Source organism: Anolis sagrei, chromosome 4, assembly GCF_037176765.1.
Source record: "Anolis sagrei isolate rAnoSag1 chromosome 4, rAnoSag1.mat, whole genome shotgun sequence".
Lineage (NCBI taxonomy): Eukaryota > Metazoa > Chordata > Lepidosauria > Squamata > Dactyloidae > Anolis > Anolis sagrei.
The window spans coordinates 238,481,789-238,499,569 of NC_090024.1; the positions used below are offsets into that span (position 1 = coordinate 238,481,789).

The following is a 17,781-nucleotide window of genomic DNA, read 5'->3' on the forward strand; positions in this document are numbered from 1 at the left end:
CAGTGTTATGTTTTTATTTGATTGATTTTAATGCTGTTGTTTTAATCTGTGATTTTTGGGCTTGTTCCCATGTAAGCCACCCCGAGTCCCCTTGGAAAGATTGTGGTGGGGTATAAAAATAAAGTAGTAGTAGTAGTAGTAGTAGTTATTATTATTATTATTATTATTATTATTATTATTATCCAGGAAGATGTGAATACCCTCAATATATTGCAAGTTAAGAAAAATACCATCTAAGTATAAACAATCACTTTTGTATTACAGCCTTCCCAAAACTGTATTTTTCTGATGTTTCAGATTTCATTTCTCATGGGTCCAAATCAGAATGGTTAGGAAAGATGTGTGTTATAAACAGAGGCGGCCCTAGGTAATTTTCAACGGTAAGCAAACAGTATTTTGGCGCCCCCCCCCCCCCCCCAACCAATCACTGATATATATTTTCTGTTTGTCGTGGGAGTTCTGTGTGCCATATTTGGTTCAATTCCATCATTGGTGGAGTTCAGAATGCTCTTTGATTGTAGGTGAACTATACATCCCAGTAACTACAACTCACATATGTCAAGGTCTATTTTCCCCCAAGAGCACCTCAAGAGTGCCCCTGGGCAAAATCAACTATACTGCACATGCTTACTTTGCGTAATGGGTTGCCGAGGCTTCCCCCGGACTGCTAGGGCTGTTGTGAGCCGAGGGGGTGCTCCTCAAGTGGCGGTTGAGGGACATTTACAGAGACGCCTCTGCGCCCCTGGCAAAAATAAGTGTACTGCGACCGCTTACTTTGAGTAATGGACGAGCCGCCCCTAGTTATAAATTCACTCACAACTGGATAGGGCTAGGGAGGACACATATCAACCAAAACTGTTTGTTCAAAACCAGTGATCATGAAACACACAACATTATCATATTGAAAATTCTCTTTGGCAAAATTGATTCTAAACACATAAAACACCTTTTTGTGTAATAACTGTATAATTAACCAATTGCGCCGCTAAGCAAACATAGGCAACTACTATATATAAAACAGTAGTTCCAAAACTTTGGGAAGTTATGGACATCAGCTCCTTTTGTCCAATAAAGAAGCCAGTGAAGCTCTAAAAGCTTGCACAAAGGGTCAGCCGATTATTCTTTTGACACTGTTATTTTGACTCACTTCCTCATTGTGAGTCTGCCATATAAACAGAGAGATTTAAAACTCCAAGATTTCATTTTCTTGTCCCTTTAGGTAAACCCTTTTTTCTGGCAATGCCAAGCCTGCAGATGCTTTCTCCTAATCCCCTAAACGAAACAGGAAGCAGTCCAATCAACTTTTCTTATTCCAGAACTCCCCAAATTCTTGCCTCACTTGCACCAGGTGACTACACAGGTACAGGGTGACTGCAATATTTTATTTATTTACTTACTTACTTACTATATTTCTGCCCCGCTCTACCTCACCCCGAGGAAGACTCAGAGCGGCTTCCAATTTTGGCAATTATTCAATGCTACAATGCCTCTAGAACATGTCCATATAGCCGGAAAAAACCTACAACAACCCTATACTGGAAGATACTTTTTTTTAATGGAGAAATGTAGCAAATGATTGTAATGTAAATTGAGACTTGCCTGTCCCAGATTATCTTCTGGAACCTGTTTTGTTTTAGCCCATATTAGAGATTATTTAGAAGCTATTTTTCTCCCAAAATAATTTCAACACACAGGTTGCTGCTGACCTCTAGTGTGAAATTAAGTAAACTACAGCATTTAACTTCCCTGAAGTCTGCAGTTGCACTGATGTCTTCCTTTTAGAACACTGACATTAATTTCCCCTGAGACAAGACAGTTTAGAGCAAGTTCAAAAGATGATCTTTGAAATGTTCAGTGTGGAAAACAGACTAAACATAACTCTAGGGATAAGATCTGTTTCTAAGACAAGACTTTCCACTGAGTCAGAGGAGTTTCCTTCACTGCTCAGTAAAACGTTTGATGACCTGACGCAATAAAACAAACGTGGTAAGGGGAACTGGCAAGAAAACATTTGATCATGAATCAAACCTATTACCCTCCATACAACAGGAAAGGTTTTATTAGTCAGAAGAATGCTCACAAAATATGAATTATGAAAATGCCTGAAGAATGTAGTATAGAAAATATTCAAAATACTGTACTCCATAAATGTGACAGATCAACTTTCTGGACATGTCAGCATATCTTATCTACATAGCTATTATAAACTGTCCCAAAAAGAACTGAGGTAAAAATGAGGTGGTGAGAAATTTTCCAGAGCTAAAGAGGTTAAGATGGAAAGTTTGGCTGTTCTTTGATTTTCCTCTATATTTACATTCTAAACTCTCAATCTTGCGAATATTACTGATTACTGTAGTAATAGGTTTCTGATAATAATTCCAAGAGCAACATATTAAAGTTGATCAACTTAAAAACTTAAAAATAATGTATTGTCGAAGGCTGTAGTTATGAATGAAGTAGCTATGGGGAGCCCTCTCAGCCCAGTCATAGCTAACTTCTACATGGAACACTTTGAAAAACAAGCTCTTGAAGCAGCAACCAAAAAGCCCACTATGGTTCAGATATGTGGATGACACTTTCACCATTTGGAGCCATGGAGAAGAAGAACTCAACAGGTTCCTGGAACATCTTAACAGCATCCACCCAAACATCCAGTTCACTATGGAAAAAGAAAAGGAAGGAAGACTGCCTTTTCTAGATGTCCTAGTCATCCGCAAACCAGATCAACAATTGGGTCACACACAGATAGTTATCTACATAAAAACTCCAACCATCACCCAAGTCAAAAAAGAAGCACCATTAAAGCCTTGGCAGACCGTGCAAAAAGAATCTGTGCAGCCCACCTCCTCCAAGATGAACTGAACCACCTCAACTGGGCTCTCCAGGCCAATGGAGACTCCACCTCAGACATCAGAAGAGCTGCAAGACCAAGAACAAGCCACGAGAGTCAAGATGAAGATCCACCCAGAGGAAAAGTGTTCCTGCCATACATCAAGGGAACCACTGACCGCATAGGGAAGCTGATGAGGAAACACAACATACAAACAATCTACAAACCCACCAAGAAAATCCAACAAATGCTACGTTCAGCAAAGGACAAGAGGGATCCTCTCACCTCTGCAGGAGTCTACCGTATACCATGCAGCTGTGGACAAGTCTACATAGGGACCACCAAACGCAGCGCCCAAACAAGAATCCAGGAACATGAAAGGCACTGCAGACTACTCCAACCAGAGAAATCAGCCATAGCAGAGCACCTGATGAACCAATCTGGACACAGCATTTTATTTGAGAACACAAAAATGCTGGACCACTCTCACAACCACCATGTCAGACTACACAGAGAAGCCATTGAAATCCACAAACATGTGGACAATTTCAACAGAAAGGAAGAAACCATGAAAATGAACAAAATCTGGCTACCAGTATTAAAAAAATTCTAAAATTGCAACAGCAAAAACAGCAGAGAGAAAAACAGGCAGGGACATCTAATCACCTTTCAAGAAGAGTTTGCTCCAGGCACAGTCAGCCCATTGTATGCTAATCAAGGTGGTCAGTTGAAAGATCCACACCTAGCCCAACTTACAAAAGCCCTTTGTCTCACCCTGGTCATTCCACAGATATATAAACCCCTTTTTACCCAGTTCCAGCAGACCTCACCTCTGAGGATGCTTGCCATAGATGCAGGCGAAACGTCAGGAGAAATGCCTCTAGAACATGGCCATGTAGCCCAAAAAACCCCACAAGAACTGACTTAAAAATAATGTTTATCATTTACAAGTCAGCATTTTTTTAAAAGTGTGATTTCTAGTAGAGATTCAAAACTAAAAATCTGACTCAAGGCTCATGTCTGATTTTAAGGGTTGTAATGTATAGTAATATGTCATCGTTTCAGTTATTATGATTGGTTTTGTATAAATGTTGGCACTGAATCTTGCCATTACTTGATGTACAATGCTGTGACTTCCCCCAGGGGTAAGCAAAGCTGTATATAAATGCAGTGAATAAATAATAAATATCTGAGTATTCGTGACTGCCCTTGTAACTACTCTGAAAGATTTGCTGTGTGCTTATCTTAGCTAGTTATGCCCAAACATTAACAAAGCTAGCTTAACCAAGTTTCTTCCATTATACTTTTTCAAGGTTTCCTTTAATTCATCTCACAAAATAAAGTAATTATTATATCAAATGTGAACAAAAAAGTTATCACAGTTTACACTTAACTACTAGCAAAAAGGAAGTAAAATAGGACTCGGGAGATTAGAAGTCAACTCTATTAAATTGAAACAATCAGAAACAATAATCACTTGAATTATGATGGAAAGATTATTGAGCAGATTGTTTAACCAACAAGAATATTACTCTGTTCATTCTAAACTAAGTGAAGCAATACATTAAGCTAGGCTTAGGAAGGTTTCTGGATTCACAATCAATTTTTCAACAACAACAACAACAACAACAGCAGCAGCAGCAGCAGCAACAACAACACCACAAAACTTCATTTGTATACTGCCCTATCTCCCCAAAAGGACTCAGGACATAGTGCATTTGAGTAAGGAAAGTGGGGTGGATCCCCACTGCCATTCATCCCCACCCCCAAATGGCAAAAACATATATCACTTCATCATGTATATTTTGGTGTAAATCAAAATACTTGTGTCATTTCCAGTGCTCAGTCCCAATCAAATTAGGATGGAGACAGAAACACGTAGAACAATAATGATGAATTGGCTGGCCCAACCTATCCTTTCGAAGAAAGCACTCAGAGTGCCTGGACCTTACCTGTATGATTTCTTAATATCATCTGAGGTGGCATTTTTGTCCAGTCCTAGAACATGGTACAATGATTCCCCAGATGTAGACAAAGAACGTTGCCTCTGGTCTCCCATCATGAGTTAACCTGAAAGGAAGAAAAGTAGTTTTAATATATAATAAACTCAGTTTGTAACCTAGGAAAAAGAATGTCATATAGAGGGCAGAATTCTAGATCTAGAGAGGAAACACCAGGATTCACATTCTTCTTGAGCTGTGAAATCCACCTGATAACACCATCATTTCCCAACTTGAACTTTGAGAAGCCCCAGTTTTGGCCTACATATAAGTTTTGAGAGCTTATTTAGAAAATCTTATTGTTAAAATCAAGTGGGATTTCTTCATTTAACATATATTTCATAGAAATACATTCTAATACGTTTCTTTTACAGAACAACATTTTAATAGGTGTGTTTATGGATCTTCTACAATATTTGTGTTTGATTGTGCTGCGACCCAACTTGAGCTACGAGGAGAGGTGGGTAAGAAATAAAATTATCATCATCATCATCATCATCATCATTAATGAATGGTGCTTCCCAAAGGAAGAGCATGATAGAAATATAATAGTATTTAAATATTAAATTCTAATCCCACAATTTTTGTAGCATGTTTTAAAAGTAACATCTTCCAAGAAAATGTACCCTGCAATTCTTGGTTAGTTTAAAATCCATACTATGTATTTCTGTAGCCATGAAGATCCCCTCAAAACCACCCAAAGTAATTGGTTGCAATGAAAAGCCACAACATGCAAACATTATAGTAACAGTAAAAATATCAGAATCATAGACCTGTAAAGTTGGAAGAACATCTCCCAAGGTGTAAAAAACAAACAAACAAACAAAAAACCCACTGCAACTCAGTCCTAGATACATGCATACTCCACATCCACTGTCCAAATAAAGAACTTTCCTCATTACTTCTTGTACTATTTGAAAAATAGTGAAGAGAACAGCAGGATGTTAGGCTCTCATTACCTACTTAAAGATGCTTTGCTACTATAATTGTTCATTAGGACACAATGATCATAATGGGTCAGACTTACTGATAATTTGTCCTTCTAGCTCACTGCTGGGTCTTTTAGTAGAACACAGCAAGGTGCACTTTAAAAGTGCCACACACTTCTTGCTTTGAAGATAATGTAGTTTTCAATCCGTATTTTGAATCCCTACTATATGACAATCAAGATACACCATGTCTGAACATAACAGTATGAAACCTGGTAAGCACTAAAGGCCCTGTCCAACATATGCTTTTTTCTGTTAAAAAATGTTTACTAGCCAGCTTGTGAGTCTCAGAGGAAAGAAACAAAAATTCTTATGTCCTGCAGAGATCCGCTGTGTTTGTAAGCCAGACTACAAGATAGGTCTTCCCTTCTCTGGTAGTCCACCTGGTTTCTGTGTCAGATGGGGAGCAGAAGATGCATCATTTTTCCTTCACCAGTCTTTTCACTCTCTTGCATGATATTCCACATATTTACCTTTACCTTTAGCTATCAAGCTAGTGCTTACATAAAAGCTTGATTTATTCATTTGCACAAATGGTCATAACAATATCTTGTAGAAGAGAATACTGGTAATTGTCATTCGTGAGATGTTTATTTCATTCTCTTAGCCTTGTGGTTCTCCCCCTTCTTTCTGACTGTACTATTTAAACTATTCATCTTTTTTCCCTCTAAGGCTTGGGATATCTTGGCTACTTATCTTCACAAACTAAGCTGCCCACCCTCTTAAGGCCAACTGGCTTGACACTTGGAGTAAAACTTTCAATGATATTATTATTAGTGTCGGACAGACAAAATTGTAAATAAAGTCTTCTAGATGGACATACCAAAATCAGTATAGTTTTATTATGACTTGCAAATGATCTCTGTTAAGGAAGGTTACTTCTTCTTTCCATGAGCAATGAGACTTTAATTTACTTTGGCAGACCTAGCATTAATAGCATTCTACATACTGGCCCTGTAGTGACTGCATAATAATATAAATCAAGAGACAATGGTTAGCTCAGGGCCCTTCCACACAACCCTCACATGTTCTGCTTTGAACTGGAATATTTGTCAGTGTGGACTCAGATAACCCCGTTCAGATATTGTGGGATTTTCTGCCTTGATATTCTGGATTATAGGGCTGTGTTGAAGGCCCTCACAGTTGCATCTCAAAATATGGGGTAGCCAAAAATAAGTGGAATTCCAGAAAGAACCTATTTAAAAATCCAGAGCAAGAAAAACCTGTATTTTAATGTGAGGCAAGTTCCTGCTGAAACACAGCAAGAAGACACATGAAACCCCACTGCCATCTGGTGAGTCAATAATTAGAACACATCTTAAGCATCACTTTCGGAAACCTAAAATAGATGTAAAATGCTTAAGCACACAGCACCTACATAGTTAAAGGGCAGCAAAATGTTCAATCATTATTCATAATGCCAGGTATGAAAGGATGTATCAGATGGCTCAAGGCTGCAGAAATTCACAACAGATGCAAAGTCTGTCTAGCATGTTAATGTAGCCTGAAAAGCAAATTCAGATTTTGCAGAAGCAATTTGACATTTCTTTCTGTCCCGGGTGGCTAGGAATCATTTCATGCATCTAGCGTGATATAGGTATCTACGCAATGAGACAACAACTCCTGGGCATATTTCTTTATTCATTTCAGGTTCAAAATCCAGCACAGTTATTACTTTGCAGCTCTAAAACCCCTAATAAGGAAAGCCAGGTATAAATGTTTACAAATATATTGAATTTGTCAAATTCCAGCACCCAGCAAGAACTGGTTGGATGGAGAGTCAAAATCAATCTTCCTACCAGCTACATACTATGACCAAACACTAAAATGATGATATAGCATGTTACAAGACTGTGAGCCTTTAGATAACACACTCCCCTGATTTTTTCAGTGCAAAGGTCATTAGTGTTGCCAGCATTTTTTCTTATTGTAGTTAGTTTTTTGTTCTGCCATTAGATTATTTGATTTAGGTAATTACCATATATCAATTTCTCTGCAGCAGAATGTCCACCGATTTTCAACTGGCAAGCGTAATTAAGCATGGTGAAAATAGTCATTTGGTGAATGAATTTATAAAGCAGGGCAGCCCCTGACAATGCCACTATGGAAATATGCTTTGGTTTTAGAAAAAGAGAGGTTTACTGTGTGATTTACATCCCAAAACATAGTAATTGTTAAGTACGACTAGCTAAAGCAACCTGCATAAACTCAGTTGAAACCAGTTTGTTTCAAGGAAACTTAGGGCCCTTCCACACGGCCATATAACCCAGAATATCAATGCAAATAATCCACAATATCTGCTTTGAACTGGGTTATCAGAGTCCACACTGCCACATAATCCAGTTCAATGTGGATTTTATACAGCTGTGTCGAAGGGGGCTTACTTACAGTTAACCACAATTAACCACAGACCTCACTACCTCTGAGGATGCTTGCCATAGATGCAGGCGAAACGTCAGGAGAAATGCCTCTAGAACATGGCCCTATAGCCCGAAAAAACCCACAAGAACCTAACCACAATTCTGTTAGACCTGAGGAGCACATAAAAAGACAGGTGATTTACAAGATATGCTCCTCAACTCTTTTTTTCCCATGCTAGAAAAATGGGGGTGCATGAACCAAATATTTTTTGTGTATTATTCCATTAAATATTGTGATAAACTACATCTTAGTACAGTCTTTCCCAAATTAAGGTCTTCAAAATATATTGGATTGATTCATCATAGCCAGGCAACATAAGCAATGAAAAAGAATAAGGGAAGTTGTAGTCATCAATATCTAAAAGAATATAAACTAGGAAAGATAATGCTCCATGAAGGTGTTAAACATCAAAATCTTTATTTATTTATTTATTTGCCACATTTGTACCCTGCACTTCTTATCCCAAAGGGGACTCAAGGCAGCCTTACAACAGGGAGCAATTCGATGCCATAAACATGTATGTCCATAAAATAAACAATTATGATTAAAAACCAAACAGTTAAAACATCGATTATTAAAACATCAATTAAAACCACGCCATCCAAATCATAATCCAGGGCCATTCCATTTATCAATCACATCTCACAAGCACATTCTCTACAAAAGCAACCAAATAAAAAACACAAGTCTATTTTATGCTTCTTTTTAAAAGCCAACAAAAAAAGCTTATTCCAAAGCTGTTTAACTCTAAACTATCAGGACAAGATAAAAACTGTACAAAAGTGTAAGGGAATTGCAAAAGGAAAGAGAGAGGACTCAGATCATTCGCTATATCATTATTTGAGAGCCTGCTTTTTCCTGATGACCCTACCCACACATATATTTATGTCCTGCCTTTCTTTCAAAAATGCAAATTTAAAAAAGAATGGATTTAAAAATATTGATATAAACACACCACAAGAAAACTAACTGTGAAATAGCCAGGATTAAATTTCAGGTACAGCCATCAATAGAGAGACAAACAGACTTCTACCAGAATACCATGTTTTACAACTTTATAGTCCAGGTGCTGTAGAAGACACAACCTTCATTCTCCATTCAGTAAACCTCCAAGTGCAAGAATACCATCAAATGGGCTTAACAACTTGAGTATACACCAGCAGACTCATAAGGAGAGAGTCCTTAACATATTTTTGATTCAGATAATTTCAGACTTGGGATGTTGTGGCTAGCATGCAGAACTGAACAAAGAAGGATACGAGTCATGGGGAGTGATGAGATTGGATTACACTTTAGACCTTTTCTTGTTGTTGTGTTTCTTCAAGCTGCTCCCAGGCAATGGCAACCCTAAAGCGGACCTATCATAGGATTTTCTTGATGAGACATGTTCTAAAGAGGTTTGCCATTGTCTTCTGAGGGTGACAGAGTCTGACATGCCAAAGATCATCCAATGAGTTACAAAGCCAAGTGGGGATTAAAATCCTGGTCTCCAGAGTCATAGTGTAGTAGGCAAGCCACTACTACAACTCATTTATTTCAATACTTGGAATCTTGATGATAGGACAGAATCAACTTTTTCTTTTTTTTTAATTAAAATTTAAAAAATGTGATAAACACACACAATACACATAACACACATGACATCCACACAACCATATGTAAGACATCCCTCTTGCTCACATCCTACACAAAGTTAATCCTTATCCCACACACCCGTCCACCCCACACCTTGACTTCCATCTGTAGTCACTGTGGTGTCTATAACATTACTCATTTACCCTTCTATCGTGTTTGCCCACAAATTCCTCTTGTGACTATTTATCATTCACTTCTTTAACTCTACTTCCAAATATTTCATTGCCCATTTCCATCTCTTTAGGAACTCTTCAGCCTGCCGAGTTATGAAATATCTTGGCCATTTGCATGTAATCCATTCGTTTATCATCTGGAGTAGAAATGAAGTAAATAATAAATAAATACTGTATATACTCGAGTATAAGTCTAGTTTTTCAGCCCCTTTTTTTAGGCTGAAAAAAAATCCCCTTGGCTTATACTCAAGTTAAGGTTATTTATTATTTTACTCTGCTATTAGTATTATTTTTATTACATTCCTTATTTTACTCTACTATTATTATTATTATTACATTTACATTATTTTACTCTATTATTACTTGTATTACATTTATTATTTTACTCTATTATTATTACATTTACATTATTTTATTGTATTATTATATTTATTACATTTATTATTTTACTCTATTATTGTTATTATTACATTTATTACTTTATTATTATTACTATTTTTATTATTAAATGTCCATTATTTACTCTGTTATTATATTTATTATTTTATTCTATCATTATAGGTAATAGGTAAGCACATTTACATTGAAGGAGGTTAGAATACTGGTTGAATCAAGAGTTGGGCAGTCTTATCTTAAATTACAGTTTTATGTAAATACTCAAAAACATTTAACCTCCTGATGATTACCAGTAGCACCTACATTTCTCGCCCTCGGCTTATACTCGAGTCAAAATGTTTTTCCAGTTTTTTGTGGTAAAATTAGGTGCCTCGGCTTATATTCAGGTCGGCTTATACTCGAGTATATACGGTAAATAAATGAATAATATTTCCAATCCCTTTTCAATTCCTAGCAATTGTCATTCTTGCTGCCGCACAACTGTATTGGGCTATTGAAGTCTTCCCTAAACAAGCCCAGCAAACACATCCCTGAATTCCTTTTCATCTTATTGCACAACATTTTATTTGTTTACTTTACTCCAAAATCCTTGAACATTCTCACATGACCACCACATATGAAAGGAAGTTCCTCCCTTCATTTTACATCTCCTGCACCTATCTTGTTGAGATTTATGTTTTTAATGTGTTTTAACTTAAAGTTCTATTTACTGTTTTAAACTGTTGTTATATTTGTTTATATTTGCATTATCTTGTGGCATTGTGTTGTTGCCGGTGTAAACTGCCCTGAGTCCCCCCCTCGGGGATTGAGAAGGGCGGGTTAGAAATGTGGGAAATAAATAAATAAATAAATATATCTATTTTTGTGAGTAAGGCCAGTGTGGTATAACTTCTATAAAACATTTTGTATAATTTTTCCCTAATTGACCCCGCTATTGTAAATTTGAATTCTTTCTTCCAGAGTAGTTCCCAGGTTTCTAGATCTATAACTCACCCTAGGTCCCTAGCCCAAATGATCATTGTTGCTTTTCCTCTATTGTCTTCTAAGTTGAATCAACTTTCAACTGATAATGCTTACCTGTACAAGGGCTTATTTCTCACAGTACCAGCATGGGTGTGAGTCAACGTGAATCCACTCTGTGGTTGTCTGTGCCTTCAAGCTATCTGTCAACTGATGATGACCCCATGAATTTCATATGGTTAGGCAAGGAATCTCAAAAGATTTTTTTTCTTTCAGTTTCTTCCTCTCATATATAGCCCACAACATTTGGTGTTAATTAGCAGTCTTCTATCTAAGTACTAGCCAGATCTGACCCTACATAGCTTCCAAGATCACACAGAACCTAGTGCCTTTTAAAGTATTTAGGTGGAAGTCACTTTTTAGAAACTATGGCTTTATGAAATGGGGGAAAAGATAAAACTGTGCAGCAAACACCAAACTAGTCAGGCAACATTGCTCTAACATGTATTTCTGGAGAAAACACTTTTTCCTTCTGCCTGAAGTATTAAAATGCAATGGATAGAGAAAAGTATTTCTTGCTCCTTCGGGCAAGTCTGTCATGACATTTTAAAGAAGGACAGCAACTACACTACTGACAACTGAATGGTGCCTATGAGCTTAGCTCCACAAACCCTCCACCATCTAGCCCAGTGGTTCTCAACCTTTGGGTCCCCAGATGTTTTGGCCTTCAACTCCCAGAAATCCTAACAGCTGATAAACTGGCTGGGATTTCTGGGAGTTGTAGGCCAAAACACCTGGGGACCCACAGGTTGAGAACCACTGATCTAGTCATTTAGACAGTATGGCAACAAGTGATTTTTCCAAACTGCTCAGTGCTAAAACATATTATTTCTTTGGGCAAAGCTCAAATCTACATTAAAATATGATTTGTTATTTTTATTGATGACAGAATCTGTGCACAATTCAAACTTTGAAGACATTTGACGCAAAAGAGCCAATTTTCTTGCATAAATATCAGCTGAATTTGAGGGGAAATCACTAAAAAATTCTCTCCAAATTTTAAAAACCTGACCCTGTCCATAATCAAGCGCACAATTGACTACACAAGACCTCTGACAAAGCCAGGAGATCACCACCTTCCATTCTTCAGCAGTAAATACTCTGCAAGAAGACAGACTGCCAGCTATTTTTGGATTAGGTCATTTCAGAGAGCCCACACTAGATTAAATAGGCGCTTGTGAAAGGTATTTTTAAAGCGCTCGGCTCTCAGCCAGATTAACTATCTCTCTTCAATTCCATGAGCTTATGTACTTTTAAGAAAATACGTTCAAAAACAAAGCAAAACTCAGCTCTATATTTCAAAAAAGAACTGGATTCTCTCCATACCAGAGGCAAATCAGCAGATAATGCATCCTGGGGGCAGGCGGAGCCCACCGGGAAATAAAAGTTGATAAGAGAGGGAAAAATGAAATTACAGGAGATAAAAAGCAGAAATATTATCTTGCAAAAATGTATTTCTCCATTCAAGTGTGACATTGAAAATGTGTCAAAGATTAATGTAAGCTCTGTCTAAAGGTAATTTTTCACTTCCACCTGGGCAGCACCATGTTTCTTGAGCCTAAGAGTTTTACCTGAAGAATATTACCATTATTTAACTAAAACAGTCAATTCTTGGGATCTAGAGGCCAAAATGAAAACCTTGGGATGCATCTATGCTATAGAATGATAATTGTCTTGGTTCAATGCTATGGAAAAATGGGGCCTGAAGTTTGACAAGGTCTTGAGCCTTCTCTGCCAAAGAATGCTGATGCCTTACCAAACTACAAATTCCTGGATTGCATAGCATTGAGCTATGGCAATGAAATCAGAGATGATGTCCCTCAAATAGGAGCTCCAGGTGTAGCTCCTGAAGGAGTTCCACTTTTACTTTGTTTCAGTAGTAAGATTACAATATTATGTGAATCTAATTGCCAAGAGGAAGGCGCATCAAGCCAACCCTGACCAGGACCGCCTCCCACCTGGAAACCGATGCCCTCATGTGGGAGAAGATGCGTATCAAGAATAGGGCTCCACAGTCACCTCCGGACCCATCCCCAGGTTACCACTCTTGGAGGACCATCATCCTCGGACTACGAGGGATCGCCTAAGAACCTGAATCTAATGTACACCCTAATTTTGGCAAATGTAAAGGTTGTCCCCTGACATTAAGTCCAGTTGTGTCCGACTCTCAGGGTTGATGCTCATCTCCATTTCTAAGCCAAAGAGCCGGCGTTGTCCGTAGACACCTCCAAGGTCATGTGGCCGGCATGACTGCATGGAGCGCCGTTATCTTCCTGCCAGAGCAGTACTTATTGATCTACTCATATTTGCATGTTTTCGAACTGCTAGATTGGCAGAAGCTGGACCTAACAGCAGAAGCTCACCCCGATTCGAACCTACAACCTTTCAATCAGCAAGTTCAGAAGCTCAGTGGTTTAACCCACTGCACCATTGAGGGCAATTGAATTTAATTGGCAAGGTAATTTAGCCAAAAAAGGTGAGCATTAGATCCGAGTAAATAGGGTATTTTAGGAATTACACTGACGTACAACGGTAAATCTGATTTTGCCCCCAAGTACACATGACCATTTTTATAAGCTACAAAATGTCAACTAAAGTCACTACAGATCAATACTTCTAACTAGTTCTAAAAGACACTGGAAAATGCTAAAGGAATTGAGAGATTTTGCTATGCAATACAGGAGAAATATATATAAATACTAATATTTAATGTTTGTTAGAAATAAGATGTAGACTTGTATTGCTTCCTAGCTATGGAGAAAAACTGCAATATGTTGGACTCAGTAATATGAAGGTAGGTGATATTGAATATGCAGGGGGGATCTAAAAAGTACTGCAGCAGCAAACTGAACTGGATAACAATACTGAAATTTCGCTTTACGGCAATTCCAAGAAAATATTGTACACCCTGAAATATCAGTTTGCGATTAGTATCTGGCTGTTGCATTGATGCATTAATGATTGGTTATCAATGAAACATTAATGTGATAATAAACTGACTTTGATCTATCTGATGTGAATGCGTTACTATCGATATTTTGGTTGCGGCAGTGGTTGAACAGGAAAATACAACATTCTGCACAATCCTGAAAGTAATACAACCGAAACCTATACATTTCTGACTCACATGCTTTATTAATTACATGACAAAACCATCTATGGATTTAAAAAGTGGATGAATACAAGGACTATAACTTATGGAAACTCTATTAAAGGGTTTTCTTGGCAAGATTTGCTCTGAAGTCTGCCACTGGCATTTCTAAGTCTGAGAAAGTGAGATTTGCTGAAGGTTAGCCAATGGAATTTCATGGAGGAGCAGTGATTCAAACACTGACCTCCCAGATTCCTATTTTAACATTCAAACTACCACACCATGTCAGTTTCATATTATATCTCTGACTGTACTTCTTTTTAAATCACACATACACTGGATCACAAAAACAAATACCAAGCAATTCAACATACAGCTATGTTTCTTCTCTACTATCAGACCATGAAACCAAAACTTTCCAGATTTCTCTTCTAAAAGGGAAGAAATTTCGTGAAGCAGGAGCAAGGTTTGCTTGTTAATTATATTAAAAACATACCAAAGGGAAACCTGCAGAGGTACACGGGCTTGAAAAAAATCTTTAACATACCTGAGGAAGGAATCTAAGATTCAAAAAACTTGCTAAAAGACATGAATGCCTTGTGCGATTAACCAGCATCAGAATTTGCCCCAAAGGTTGACAAACACAGGTTTTTGTGCTTCATGTTCTAGGATGTGCTCTCATATCCTGTGAGGGATATGAAGGCACATAGCCCTGACAGGATGTCCATATTGTATTTCATAAATCCCAAGAATACATCATACATAGAGCAACACTGAACCACAAAGGGCCCTCTTTATTCTCTTGAGTTACAAACTGACACAGCCTGAACAGCACTGTCATGCTAGAAATGCATGTTCAATTTAGAGCATCTCTGGGAACTTGTGTCTCCATCCCAAAGTTGTTCGGCCTCTGTATCACAAATATTGCCAATCCAATTATCTACTCTAGTGGTTCCCAACCTTTTTTTCTTTTTTTTCTTTTTACCAGGGGTCACTTTTAGCAAGGACCACTTTGACCAGGCTACTTGACCAGGGACTATTCTGACCAGGGACCACTCTCCAACATTAGTACCCAAAGTTATGAATCAATTTTTGATCACTTTAGATTTGGTTTGGGGTGCTGCTTCAGAAAATTGCCTTGAGTAGACCACATCAGCTCTAGTTACTAATACAGAACATATGCCATGGTCAGCAACAGGGAAAGTGTGGTAGGCGGCACGAAAGGAGTAGAAATAAAATAAAATAAAGAGGAAGGAGGCTCACGAACCAGATTTTCGTCCTTGTGGCTCACTGGTGGTCTGCAGCCCACAGGTAAGAACCACTGATCTACTCCAAGAGGAAGGAGAAAATTCCCTGATGCCTTCTGGCATCACGTCCATCCGTTATGTGGTCCTTTAAACTGCAAAGTTTGAGGTAGAGTTCCATTGCTGCCTGCTATACCAGCTGGAGAAGTCATATCCAGTGAAAGTGTTGGGCTAGGCATGCCCTTCTTGTCGACAACCCATTCTTGAATCATGCCCAGAGTCTGTATTTTCAACATGTAATTCACTCTTTTGTCATGTTTACATGACACTTTGTGACCACATGCTGTTTTTCTTCTTTTAATCAACTCCATGCTATCTTATGTACTTCACTGTGCATCTCTTGCCCTGTATAGTATTGCTTATAATTATTTATATACTGCATTTTTTACAGTTTTCAGCAATCAAAATTAATCGCAAGCTAAAAAAGAGATTGATTTCCACATTTCAACCATTTCCACTTTTTGACAATGCTCTGGTCTCTTACTGAGTTTGATTTCCTCACCGTGAAAAAACATGCAGATCAAGAATAGGTCTCTACAGTCACCTACAAATCCATCACCAAGACCCTACACTTGGAAGACAGTCATACTCGGCTATGAGTGACAGTCTATGAGTGGTCTCTTACCATTTAAATAAGTGTGGGGTGACTGACTTAATTGGACTGTTTCAACCCATTGCAAGGATGATGGCAATGTTGATGACAAATTATAATGATCACCAAAATAAATTAAAATGAGAAATCTAGAAGACGATTACTTTTTGCAGGTAGCATATTGATGTGCACTGGTGATATACAAACATACATAAATACACATATATACTGGAGATCAAATATATTATTCACCAGAAACAGCCCTTTTAGTAGTTCTATTTCACAGGCCCTATTGCTGTTCAGCATCTTGAAGGAGACTGATACACACTCACGAACCATCTGTTATGCCTTACAGCTAGAGAGGATTCCCTTGAAGTGGTTTCTCTCCAAAAGCTATGAAGAAAGGTAATCTTCTGGATTAAACAGCATCACTCTTAACTGCCTGCAAACCAAACTCTATAGGCATCTGATCAGTCAGCACAGGAGGTGGGGGTGGGGAGTCATGCGTCTAAACTCATCTTGGCCCATCTTTCTTTATTACATCCCTTGTTTTTGTATTGTTTACTCAATGTTTCAGTGTACATTGTCAGATTTAATTTAGATTAGCATTCATGTCTGCTCTGGCTTGCTAGTTATTCCCCCTTTATCAGAGAAATGCCAAACATCTGCTCTTCCATTTTAATACCTGACTTCATGGTAGTAGCATCACACACATTACCATCTAGTCTGGTTGCCGAAAGAGATGGGGGAAATGTCTGAAGCTGTCAATCATACTTTCCACACATTTTCCTCCACAAAAAGGCTACTCAACATCCTGAAATGATCAGTTGCTAGAAATAGCTAGTTATAATTCAACATTCATGCGGTGGATTTCCATGTTTATAATGAAAATGCAGCACTTAAATAAATACAAGTAACAAAATTGGCAATGTACAGATCCCTATAAGGAAGATCTCGTCTCTTGAAAATCATGCTGGTGGAGACAACAAAGATGCAATCCAGGTTCCAAATGAGGGCCGCAGGATCTGCACTTTTCCTACCCTGTTATAAAGGAATGCAACTAATTATTTGGTTAAACGGAACTTTAAAATTTCTGTCCTCCATTCATAAACTATGTTTATTATAACACTAGCATGATACCTCTTTTTCAAGCACATCTTAATTAGTGGAGGGAAGTTACTATTGACTAATTTGTCACTGCCTTCCTTTTTATTGTCCAATTTTTACCTAGAAGCGATATAATGAGTCAGCCCATTTTTGGATGTGTATTATTTCCATTTGAAATATTAAGAAATTGGTTGTACTAAGTGTTTTACATAATAAAGATGCT

The 17,781-nt window shown here is 37.9% G+C and overlaps 1 protein-coding gene across 2 annotated transcripts in view; it reads right to left on the minus strand.

Moving 5' to 3' along the window:
* DNAJC5 (DnaJ heat shock protein family (Hsp40) member C5) overlaps nucleotides 1–17,781 on the minus strand; it is a 67,130-nt gene that overhangs the window by 11,053 nt on the left and 38,296 nt on the right. For both annotated transcript variants that reach the window (XM_060771914.2, XM_060771913.2), the window contains exon 3: nucleotides 4,783–4,900. In XM_060771914.2, the coding sequence (XP_060627897.1) occupies nucleotides 4,783–4,892 (110 nt within the window). In that variant the 5' untranslated portion in view covers nucleotides 4,893–4,900. The remainder of the gene's footprint in view (nucleotides 1–4,782; nucleotides 4,901–17,781) is intronic.